Consider the following 12,915-nt stretch of genomic DNA (forward strand, 5'->3'; position numbering starts at 1 on the left):
CAGACTGACAGAGGCGAGGCTGCCATATCTCTGGCCTCTGGCCAACACCAGTAGGCGGTAGGGTAAAGCAATGTATGAGTGTGGCTGTGACTGGGTGAATAAGACTTGTAGTAGAAGCACTCAAATTGGGTAGAAAGGTGCTATATTAGTACCCGTCCATTTATCATTTACCAAGCAGGCAACCTGTGCAGTCACCTTGCTGTTGAAAGTGGTCGATGAGAGGCTGAGGGTTTTGTACATTCAAACTCAACCAGCTGGTTGCCTTAACTCTTGGCAACATTCATTGCAATCAATGGGCATCCAACAGTTTTTTTGTGGTTACAAAGGACATATGTATATTTTTCAACTTAAGGTAATTTTTAGGTTACAAAGCCAATTTCTTCTAGCTACTTTCTGTGTGTAAAAATCAGTGGAATTCCCCTTTAAACTGAAGTCTATATTTTCAGAAGAAATACCAGTTTTCTCCCAAGAAAAACAGAAATGTTATTTTGAGCAAGTAATCATTTTTAAATAATGGCCACAGCCAACAACCGTAATCATAACACCATCAAGTTATTTACCCTGGAGCAGATAACAGCAGGAAACTAAAGTTAGCACATTTCACATTCACAGTTTGTTCTATGCTGTTCGTTCCTATATAAACATCTAGCACGAAAAGGCACAACGAGAGTAATGCTGCATTTGTAATAAAGCGACTGACTGCAACACTGTGGCAAGAGGTTTGCTGTGCTGCAGCAACACTGCATCACACTGAATTCAGTTTCCCTGTAAGAAAAATGTAAATATGAATCTGGCCCTGCGTCATTATTCATGAGTTTTGAAGGTACCTCCACCTCTTCAATTGCTGCATTTTAGAGAAACTGAACCACGTGCAAAGAAATGCATGTTGGGTACTTTAGGGGGGGTCTGGGAGATTTCAGCGCTGGTCTAAAGGGGCTGTATCACAAACATAATCAATTTGTCTGGTAAAGGTTGGCATGTTTCATGTTTTAGCACTTTAAGTGGATTGTCATCCACATCGGTGTGTTGTCTTACGTCAGATGTTGTGCAAATTGTGATTAGTACCATTTTTAGAACTTGTTTTCTGTTCCGCTTGTGTGATTTTATTTTAGTTCTTCAGACTGTCAGTATTATCTTCCTCCTCCCTCAATATATCTGTGGTTTAATTTGATATCATATTCACTTCATATTATTTCACTTCATTTGTGGACGTTCTAAGGTTACCCTGTAATTATAACAACTTCCATTTTTTTCACAGGGGCACACTTTCTGCTCGGCTGGAAAATCATCAGTTGCCAGAGGCAGCTGATTAGAGCCTTTGTGATACTGATTCATCCACGATCACCACTGTCAGCCTCGACAATCTAACATTCACACCTACTCCACACAGTAATTGGCTTAAGTGTGTGGGGGCGTGCAAGAAAGCAGCTTTTTTTTTCTATTACTTTTGTCTCTTGTCACGCAAAGTAGTTTTTTTTAAGCATAACCACAGTTTTTAGCACATTACGAGATAAATACTCCATCTTGTCAGCGGCCACTATGGTCAGAGAGGCTTTACTGACATCGATCACCAAGACTAACCACTGATTGGAAAATATTTGTAATGACTTTCTAATGAATAGAAAGCACTACAGCACATTAGAATGAGATTATTAAATGGCATTTGCGCTTTTTTCATTCATCATTTTATGCCACTTAAATGTTTTAGAAGTTTCATAGTATTACTGAGTTTGAGGTAGTTGACCAGTAGCTTCCAGTATGAATCTGAATTTGCTTACATTAGTACATTTGCATGATTGCGGAGGTAGCTTTTCGATTGTTCTTTGAAGGCAGTTTTTCAGTGACTGCTGGATGTCTTCCTTTAAAATATCCACTACACATTTGCTAAGAGGTGTAAAACTAACACACTGATGTCCCATGAAGTGTTTTAGATATTTTGTGGCGTAGTTTGTCATTCATAATCATTCACTGACTCCAATGCAGCATGAAGTCACCCTTTATGATACACATTTCCCTCCGTTTGATGCGATCTATGAAGATAATGTTTTTATTCTCATGTATTTTTTATACAAAACCCTAGGCTACCTTGAACAAATTTCATATCACAAGACGCAAAGCTGAGCTATATTAACTGCCAGATGATTGAATACAAAGGCTAACACGACATCTAATCTGTCTTAGTTTATCTTCCAATATTTTGGGGGGTTGTTTCTGTTAATAAGGGTCGCAGTGGTTTGTTAAAACATGTTAATTTTCACTCTGGTTGTTTTATCAGATGACTAATAATTGGCTGTTGTGCCATATCAGTTTTGGGATAAACATGCTAAGTGTACAAAGTTCAATGAAGAGCTGAAAAACTTTTTTGTAACAAAAATGTCTTTGTGTGCTTGGCACAAAGGCTGGATAATGAGATAAACAGACAGAAAAAAGGCTATTGGTCTAATTCTTATTTCAAATAAATAGAGACCAAATATCGACCAAGCCTTGTGACGGCGAAGATCGTGCACGGATCTTAAATTAGGTCTGTATATTTAGCCCGCATAAATACTGGCATTGTTATCTTTTGATGTGGTCACACTTCTTTGTGGCTCCACACGTGATCAGCCAATCCTTTTGGTAGCAGGGAGAGGAGAGACGACAGGACCTGCTTACCTTATTGGATGTTTGTGGTTCAGATTCAGGAAAATAATATGAAAGTGACCAATATAGTCAGATTGTCTTTGGTTTATGGACTGTTAGAAGGGTTAGTTAGTTCTACTGTTCTTTTCATTTCAACTCCTAAACTTCTTTTAATTGTAGAAAAATAACGTGTGTACTCTATAACCATCGTTTTAAAGTGTAACCATATGTAACCTGCGACATCAGATAGTTAATGACTGTGTCCTTCATGGGGCGGTAGTATAACAATGCAACACAGTATGGCTTTGTTTCGGGTTTCTCTTGCTAGCACTGTAATTATTCAGTTATCCCACACCTGATACGGTGAAACTGCCAGTGAACTAACTTTTTCTGATTCTTCTTCATTACTGCTTTTCTTATTGACAGCTGTCATTTCTAACTCTTGATCCGAAAGCGCCCTTCCCGAATGGACCACCGCACACTCGACCCTCGCACTCCTATTCACCTCAGCCGTGTCATTCAACTTGTTGTCATTATGGACTCGATTTCTTAGTCCCAACACAAAATGGTTGTGATTAACAACTTCTCTAGAAACAGTACCTTCACAAGGTGCTTGCACAGACCTTCTTTTCTTCCTCCACCCAACAATTCTGCTCCACAGCTGGCTCTGCACAAGGCAACAAAAAGGCCTGGACTTGCATATCGCCTCGAAGCCCCTCTTAAAGTTCTCATTGTAGTAGCCATAGATGATGGGGTTGACGCTGGAGTTCGAGAAAGCCAGCCAGTGTGCGAAGGGGAAGATGTAGCTGGTCAGAAGGTCCAGCTGGTTCCCATCCAAGTCTGCATAGTCTGTTATCATCATGAGGGTCCAGAGAGGCAACCAGGACAGCATGAAAAGCAAAGCTACCACAATGAGCATCTTTATCACCTTTATCTTTTTCCTCGATACCCTCGGATGACCGTGTCTCCTGCTTCCTACCTGGACTGTAGCATTGGCCAGGTGCGGCTCCTTGTTTGCAAACACAGAAGAACAGAGTTTGACTCCGATGCTTATGTACATCAGTGAGATTACTGTGAGGGGCAGCAGGTAGATGTGCGCAAACAAAACCACTGTGTAGACCTTTCTCATCCGAGGGTTGGCAAAGTTTTCGTAGCAGGTGTACAAGGGCAATGAGTGATTGAAGTTGTTATTATATATCATGTAATGGTAAGGGACTTTCTCCACAGTCAGGGCAACTGCAGCAGGACACATGAAGGCCACGGCTAACACCCAGATTGAGATGATGGCTAATTTGGCAATGAACACCGTCAGCTTGGGTTGCAGAGGGTACACTATACAGCGAAACCTGCAGTGGACAAGGAAAGAAAAGACGAGCATTGTTATGAATTAATGAAGTAAACTTGTGGGTTTTTATTAACAAGCGATAAATATGATTACCTGTTTAATTTCAATTTTTAACCCCGGGAGATAAACACATTACATCAAAAGTGTTTTAGTGAAAGAAGAAAAGAAAAAACGTAAATTGTTTCCGATGTGTCATTCTGACGTAAAAAGTCTGTGGTTGTACATTAATTGCATTGAATTTTTTCACATTTGTCAAAAAGTAGTTGCAGGTATGAATTGGTTTCCTAGAGATAGAGCATGCAATACTTTCAACTTTTGGCCAACTACTTTCTATTCCAAGGTAGTAGGCAACCAAACACTTGCGGTCTGACTTTTACCGACTGCAGTCTTTGTCAAACTGGCAAAGGTTTGAAAATAATAATAGTGTTTAATTTAAAAATACAGACAGATTGTGCATTGCATTTGCAAATTTTGCATTTACTCTGTGCAAAAGAGCACAAGTCGTCTAAGACATCTCTCTGCAATACCGGACTCGACTCAACTGGCTGACTACTGGTTGCATTCTGGTTATTTCTATATAAAATCAAGGTTGTCTTGAAAGGAATGTCCATATAATATTGCAGTTCAATTGCTCTCCTGCAGATCCAACCAGGATTCTGGTTGGATCCTGGTTGCAGTAGCTCATTTGAATTTCTGTGAATGTAGATAACAGATTTGGAACAGACAACAAAACAAATGAGTTTTTGCGGATTTATAACAGTTGGCTGATGTATTATCACAAACAGACTGCATGTAATTTTCAACCTTTACCCCATTCAGTCACAGACTCATATCAGACTGACTGCATCTGCATCATTGTTGTCTCGATGCACCAAAGTCACACTGAAGATGACAAGTGAATATGATGGCTAGAGATCTGATCTCCATTTTCAAAAAATAATTTCAAAGGCAACAAGATCATAAGTTCACTGCACACCCTTGCATAAATGTTGGTTGTGGGTGGGGCTGGTTGGACTGTCCAACTCGACGTAAATGCCTCAGCAAAAACAACCCCCAGTTCCAAAGGTGTATATTTGTCCATAAGTCAATATACAGTTACCTGCTAAAATTATTGCAACATAATTTCCAGCAGCCTTAGCTGCACTCCTCCGCTGCCATTAGTAAATATTATTCTGCTAAACTGATATAGGAATGGAGCAAACATTGTGCCAATAATATTATTAGAATTTTATATATTTGGCCATTAATTATTTCTCTGTTATTGTGTTATATTCCATCAAGTAACAAAGAACGATGTGCAATGTGCTTACCTTTCAACAGCAATGGCCACCAGGGTGAAGACTGATGCAGACACTGACACGCCCTGCACAAAGCCGCTCATCTTACACACAGTGTTGGAGAAGGGCCAACCTGTTAAGAAAGTGACATCGTTGGCAATACAAGGAAATAATTGTCCCAGTGATTTTAGAAGTCCTTAACATCAGTCTGATTATACTGCTGCAGGAAGAACATTGAGGTTGGCAATCAGTTTTTAAACTCTACGCTCTACAATGTTGGACAATGCCGTGTCTTTGTTGTCGAACAACAGTAGACACACAAATTGAGACGTGGCATTTACAATGGAAGACGTATCCGTTCACATTTTTCTTCCTTCCGCTTCACGGTGATTGTTTCATTTTTCAGGCCGCAGCAGAAACAGAGTCTTCAAACACAGCTGACAGCGTGACTATAGCCTCCCAATTTCTTTTCTATGACGAACGGCAAATTGCTTGAATTGAGTGTGATGGGATTGTAGCAGTGGGCTGGTGTGCTGAAAAAATTTGAAATCAATTGACACTGACCTCAGGGTGTTGGAAAATTGCAGCTCCATAGGCAAACATTTCCTGTCAAATAATACTGTACCTTCCTCGCTCCATTGCACACCATCAGGCAGAGGAAACGTGAGGTGCTGAATACCTCTATATGATTATGGATTACAACAGCGCATAATAATGTTGATACTTTTCCAGCATTGTATGTTATTTCTGCAGGACAAATAAGCAGGTGAAATTTCTGAGTTTGAGCAAAGCTGCATGTTCTCCTGCAGAAACTTGCTGTGGCTATGAATCCATGTGTAAGAATGATAATTAGAGCTTATAGGCTGACAATCCCAAAGTGCTAAAATTAAAACAAGGAAACAAACAAAAGATTTTGTGAGAAAAAAAACCTTTGGGACAAATATGTGTGAGAGAGGACAAAATATAAAAGAAACTCCAGTCAGTATTGTGAAATGCCCAGAAAGGTTTTTTATTGTACATTTAGGGGTTCACTGGCTTCTCAATCAGACCTCTTACCCCCCCTCTGTAAGAGGGCTACCCCTTGATACTTTTACGTACTCTTGTGTTTTGTCACAAGGGTTGTTTTTTGTGTTTTGGCAGTCTGTCCGCTGTAAACAGGTTGCCAGTCTCTGGCAGGACTAGCACAGAGAGACAAACAACCATTCCCACCTTAGAATTGCCAATTAACCTAACCAAAGCATGTGTTTTAGCCTGTGGCAGGATGCCGGGGTCCAAAGCACAGCAGTGCAGTGGTCAGTGCAAAATTATTGCAAGCACAAGATAAGCAGTAGAAAATTGATGGATGGATTAACAATCAGTGGAACTGCTCAGAAAAACCCAAAAGGTACAGTGAGAACAAAATCCCAGAATGCTCCTGCTGTGAGGTACCAGTATTAACATCTGCATCACCACGCAAGACACAGGACAGATGTTCCTTATTCATTCTCATTAAACCCCCTCCGGAGGTAAAAGGTAAAGGGTCATTTAATATACACTTATCTTAAAAAGAAAAAGAAATAAATACATCTATCCACAAATCACCCATGTCCAAATGTAAATTAAATTTCTTTATGACATTTTTCAAGTTCACACTGTATAATAGTAAATGTAGAGTTAAACAACTTCTCCATATTTGGTCATAACCTAAAATATGCAGGCAGATATTTCTGTCATTGCACCTTAAACTTGTGTTTAAACTTAAACTACATTCAAATAAGTAATAAAAGGCAAATCCAAGCTACAATAAATAAATAGACAATTAACATATTCAAATCTACAACACAACTAGCCCCACATCTAACCTTGTCAAACAACATCAAATAGAATCAAAGTAATTTTCCAACTTGAACTATTAAGTAAATAATCTATTATTTTAAACATGTGAGAGTTTCAGTTTTGCCTCAGGATATCCGATGTCCTCATCTCACCTTTATGTACATGTGAATCACCACCCCGGTATGTCCCTGTGATAGAAAACTAAACATAAGATCAACATTTATCATTTATTCCTCGTGTCATATAATAATCAACACCAGAAACCAATCGTTCTAGATTCAACATACAGAATCAAACCTGTCAGAATGTTTCGTCAGAGTAAATTTCCATGACAGACACACTCCTGTTTTTTTTAGACAGGTGTGATCCTGCCATGGAAATTCAGAAATGTCTTCTCTGGGCCAGAGCTCATTGAAAATGAACTGAGACAAAGTCGGAAACTGTTCTGCTCTCAGATGAATCAAAATTTATTTTGGAGAACACGACTGCCACGTCCTCCAAACTAAAGAGGAGGGGGACTGTCTGTTATCAGCACAGTTCAAAACCCTGCTTTTCTGATGGTATGGGGGGGGGTGCATCAGTGTCTATGAAAACCACAGCTTGCACATCTGGAAAGGCACCATCAGTGATGAAAGGGACTGTATATAGAGGTTTTAGAGCAACATATGCTCCCACCCAGAACACTAAACTGCATTCTACACCTATTGCAGCATCGCCTCATATAAGAAGAGTCGAGGTGCTGAACTGACCTGCCTGCAGTCCAGACCTTTCACCAATTAAAAATATTTGGCACATCATGAAATGAAAAATACAATAAAAAGACTCCTACAGTACTGATTGAATTGAATGGATTGTTGTTAAGAAATTAATACAGCCACTACAGTGACCATCAAAACTATGAAAAAATATTGCCGTAGAGAGTTTATTTTGGGACACCACGAAACAAATGATCATCATCCGATATATATCGTTATATCGAACAGCCCTAATATGAACTTATTTAGAACTTACCTGAATGAAAATGTCTGTAGCACACCGACAGATATCTGTGGATGGTAGAGAACTGGATATCAGCTCATCTCACAGCTGCTATCCAGGCGAGATGCCTTCTTTTGGTAACATCCGATACATAAGCTCCCTCACGTTGCTTCCAGGTGGGGAAAGAATAAAAAGAGAGCCAGTTTTCAAGCTTATTCCCTTCCCGATCGTGCGATCTAACATTACAACCGACAACACAGCAAGGCAAACCATTGCTGATGCTTTCGCTCCTTAAGCCCTTTGTTTGGCCTGCTAAAATGGCGCCCCGACGTTACGACCTCTGAAAACACTCCAAAAGACAACAAGAGGCCAGAACAAGCAGCAGTGACACAGAGGATCCAAAAAAGTTCTTCGTCGAGGACTGTCCAACACCTAGTTGAGAAAATGGACGTTACGACCTCTGAAAACATTCCAAAAGACAACAAGAGGCCAGAACAAGTAGCAGTGACACAGAGAATCAAAAACAGTTATTCGCCAAGGACTATCAGACTCCTAGTTCAGAAAATGAACAATATGACCTTGAGTGAAACCTCTGAAAACACACCAAACACACCAAAAGACAACAAGAGGCCAGAAGAAGCAGCAGTGACACAGAGCATCCAAAAAAGTTCTTCATCAAGGACTATCCAACTCCTAGTTCAGAAAATGAACGATACGACCTCTGAAAACACTCCAAAAGACAACAAGAGGCCAGAACAAGCAGCAGTGACACAGAGGATCCAAAAAAGTTCTTCGTCGAGGACTGTCCAACACCTAGTTGAGAAAATGGACGTTACGACCTCTGAAAACATTCCAAAAGACAACAAGAGGCCAGAACAAGTAGCAGTGACACAGAGAATCAAAAACAGTTATTCGCCAAGGACTATCAAACTCCTAGTTCAGAAAATGAACAATATGACCTTGAGTGAAACCTCTGAAAACACACCAAACACACCAAAAGACAACAAGAGGCCAGAAGAAGCAGCAGTGACACAGAGCATCCAAAAAAGTTCTTCATCAAGGACTATCCAACTCCTAGTTGAGAAAATGAACGATACGACCTTGAGTGATACCAAAACCTCTGAAAACACACCGAAAAAGAAAGAGGCCAGAAGACCAGAGAGAAACAAACGTGTGGATCATTGGGTCCAGCTACATCAGACGAGCCGAGGGTGAAGCAAAAGAGATTTTCGGAGAAAATTTCGGACTTAATGCCAAAGTCCAGTGGTTTGGCAAAGGAGGAATGCGCTGGTGGGGAGTCCTTCCTCGTTTTTATAAGGAGCTATCCACACAGAGCCCACCTGACATACTGGTAGTCCATGCTGGGGGCAACGATTTGGGACTCTTCTCTGCTTATAAACTTTCTTCTGTCATTGAGAAGCAATTGATGCAACTGCACACAGAGTTCCCCTCAATGACAATTGCATATTCATCCATCAACGAGCGTCAAGTGTGGAGATATGGAAATCCAGGCGAAATCAATAAGGACAGGAAGATTGTGAATGCCAGCATTAGAAAGGCTGTCGACTGCTTTGATGGAGTGATTATTGAGCATCCGCGCATCAGGTTTTTCAACAACTCAATTTTTTTACCCGACGGAGTTCATTTAACCAAGAAAGGAAATGAACTGTTTCTGACAAGCATCCGCTCGGCCATCCAGAAAAGTCTTCAGTCACGTCACTGAAAACTGACTGGAGACATTTCTTTCACAGTCCAGAAAACCATACGTTGTCCATTTTAGGCAATGTGAACAACATATAGCCAACATGTACTCTCATTTTTCTTTTCCTCTGCCTCTCACCCCCCAACCAGTCATGACAGATGGCTGCCCCTTTCTTAGCCTGGTTCTGTCAAAGGTTTCTTCCTGTTAAAAGGGAGTTTTTCCTTTCCACCGTTGCCCAGTCCTTGCTATTAAAGGGGATCATTTGATTGTTGGGGTTGATAGTTTAGAATTTAATTGGCTTAAACTAATAAACATAAAACTTCAGGTGAGGGGTTCACATAGTAGGGAGCACTACAAAAGCCCTATAACTACAGCCCCTCCAGTGTTTCAGCCAGATGTACAGATAACTATGCCCCCTGCGCTTTCCCCTCAGGCCATTGTCCATGGGCCCACTGCTACGCCGGCACCCCATGTTGCCTCATATCCCAACTACCCAGCGGTGCAAAGGACCCAGCAGCCCACCCTGAACCAATCACTTAACACTCCTTACCCAACGATGACTGTTCCACTCAGCTCCCAAGCATACACCAGCTTTCTGTATTCCACACCTGCCCCCCAAGCCGCCATGCCAAGCCCCCTAACACTGCAGGGAGTGGGCATAATGAATAATTCCTCTGCAGTCAAGCAGACCCTTGAAAGTTCAAAGCATGGGCTGACCCCCCGTTTGCCCCACATGCCACTAGCTGCTGTCCATGACTCTCGAGCTCCCCTCCACTCATCTGCTATAAGCTCCAACACTGTCATGCCCCCTACCGTGAATATGACCCATGGAGGTTTTATAGCCCCACCCGGCATCCATGCCTCAATGCACGTACCAACCTCTGCTTCAGACCCCCAAGTTAGTGGACACCCTGGTATACCCCCCCAGCAGGTGCATACCTCTTTAAGTGCTCCTGGCGGGGCTGCAGCCAACGCTAACCCCCCACTAGCTGCCTACGGTGGTTTTATACAGACTCATCAAGTGAAAAATGTCCAAGCCTTTACTGGCAGTGCTGACAGCAAGGTGCTTGTAGAGGACTGGATTCGTGACATGCAATACCTTCTTGAGGCAATAGAGCTCCCCATTCACCTCCGCTTTTCCACGGTGGTGCGTCACGGTGAATGTGAAGGCAGAAAAGGCTAAACATTCCTCAGAGTGGTCAGAGCAAGCAGAGTTGGTCAAGAAATCAGCATTGAGCCAGGAGGAGCAGATGGCCAAGTTGACCCACCTTGAATCGAGAATTGACACTTCATCCTCTGCCACTCCACTGAGAGTCCGACCACCTCCTGGGGCTACAACCCCAATGTCAGTGGTCACATGCTACCGGTGTGGGAAGCAAGGACATATAGCCCGGGTTTGCAGAGCAGTGCTCCCAGGGCCTGATCAGACATGGCCACATGATCCTCAGCCTGTGACCCCCATGGAGGGAAACACTTACTCAGCTCAGCCTTTAAACAGATAAAGCCCATGGTCGCTGGGGCAACCATGGGCGAGCAGCAAGTCCCCACACTGCAGGTGAACAAAGGTGACGGAGGAGAGAGCACTCCACTAGTTGGTCCCAGGAATGAGGGGGAGGTGGAAGTCAACGGAATGAAGTGCAGGGCACTCATCGACTCTGGCTCCCAGATAACCAGTATTATGCATCAGTATTGGCGCAGCCACCCCACCCTCCATAAACAAAAGCTACAGCCCTCTAAGATACCCATAGAAGGTGCAGGGGGCCAGAGTGTCACTTACCATGGTGTGCTACGCATCAACCTAAAATTGTTGGGGAGAGAGTTTAAGAGTGTGCCTGCTTTTGTTGTCACTAACACAGAGTACCGTTCCTCCGTTCCTCTGCTTGTGGGAACTAATGTCCTCCGTGCCTCCAGAAGCCACCTCCAGGCAACCTACGGCCAGCAGTTTCTTCTCCAGGTCAAGGAGACTCATCCGGAGTGGTACACCTCCCTGCTAGAGACTGAGAGCACTGAACAGTGTGATATGGATGACACAGTGGGCCCCGTTGTTTACACTGGCCGTAAGGTGCACATTCAAGCAGGGAAAGAGATGGATTTAATGTGCAAAATAAAAGCTGGACCACAAAGAAAGACTTATACAGCCCTAATTGAAGGCCACCCCTCCCTGCGGCTCAGCCAAGACATCCTGGTCGCCAGAGTTCTTGCTGATGTAAAGAAAGGATGTGCCCCGGTAAGAGTGATGAACCTCTCCCAGCATGCTATCACTATCAAGCCTCACATGCATCTGGCCAAGGCATCTCTGGTGGAAAGTATTGTGGACTTTTCAGACAGGGTGCGGGGCAGTCATCATATTAGCGGAGGCAGAGAAGCATGCCTGGGTATGGACCACGTTGTGGCAAGCCAGGAAGTGGATTTAAGTGGAGCAGACGTCAAAAACGAGCACCAGCGTTCCCTTCTTAAAGAGCTTGTGGAAAGGAACGTAGGTGTGTTCTCACAGCACCCCATGGATTATGGCCATACAAAGACTGTGCAACATGAAATCCCTCTGGTCGACTCTAAGCCATTTCGACTGCCTTACTGTAAGATCCCCCCATCACAGTGGCAGGATGTGAGAAGATTGCTGACAGAAATGGAGGCAGCAGGAGTTATCAGGCCGAGCAAAAGTCCATATGCTTCACCTGTCGTGATCGTAACCAAGAAAGATGGATCACTAAGGCTGTGTATTGACTACAGGAAACTGAAATCCTGTAGCACGAGAGATGCTTTTCCTCTCCCCAGAATAGAGGAGGCTCTAGGGCAGGCAAGATACTTCTCCACCCTTGACCTCACTTCTGGTTATTGGCAGGTAGAGGTGGCGGAGCATGACAAACACAAGACTGCATTCAGCACCCCTATGGGGCTGTTTGAAGCACATCGTATGCCCTTTGGGCTGCAGAATGCTCCCTCCACCTTTCAGAGACTCATGACCTGCTGCTTTGGTGATCTGAACTTCATCCACCTCCTAATCTATCTGGATGACCTCATCATATTCTCCAAAACCTTTGATGAGCATCTAGAAAGACTGCAGCTGGTGTTCGATTGGCTTCGGGAGCATGGCTTGAAGTTAAAGCCTTCTAAATGCCAGCTTGTGAGAAAGGAGGTTCAGTATTTGGGTCACTTGGTGTCTGTGATTTGCAAAGGGC

General features: G+C 42.9%; 1 protein-coding gene across 4 annotated transcripts in view; it reads right to left on the bottom strand.

Moving 5' to 3' along the window:
* npffr1l2 (neuropeptide FF receptor 1 like 2) overlaps nt 1-12,915 on the bottom strand; it is a 76,053-nt gene continuing 63,138 nt past the window's right edge. For 2 of the 4 annotated variants that reach the window (XM_025911873.1, XM_019365175.2), the window contains 2 exons: nt 5,275-5,374; nt 1-3,965 (listed from right to left, as the gene is read on the bottom strand). In XM_025911873.1, the coding sequence (XP_025767658.1) occupies nt 2,960-3,965; nt 5,275-5,374 (1,106 nt within the window). In that variant the 3' untranslated portion in view covers nt 1-2,959. 4 annotated transcript variants of the gene reach the window in all.

This window comes from Oreochromis niloticus, linkage group LG12 (genome assembly GCF_001858045.2).
Source record: "Oreochromis niloticus isolate F11D_XX linkage group LG12, O_niloticus_UMD_NMBU, whole genome shotgun sequence".
NCBI classification, from domain to species: domain Eukaryota; kingdom Metazoa; phylum Chordata; class Actinopteri; order Cichliformes; family Cichlidae; genus Oreochromis; species Oreochromis niloticus.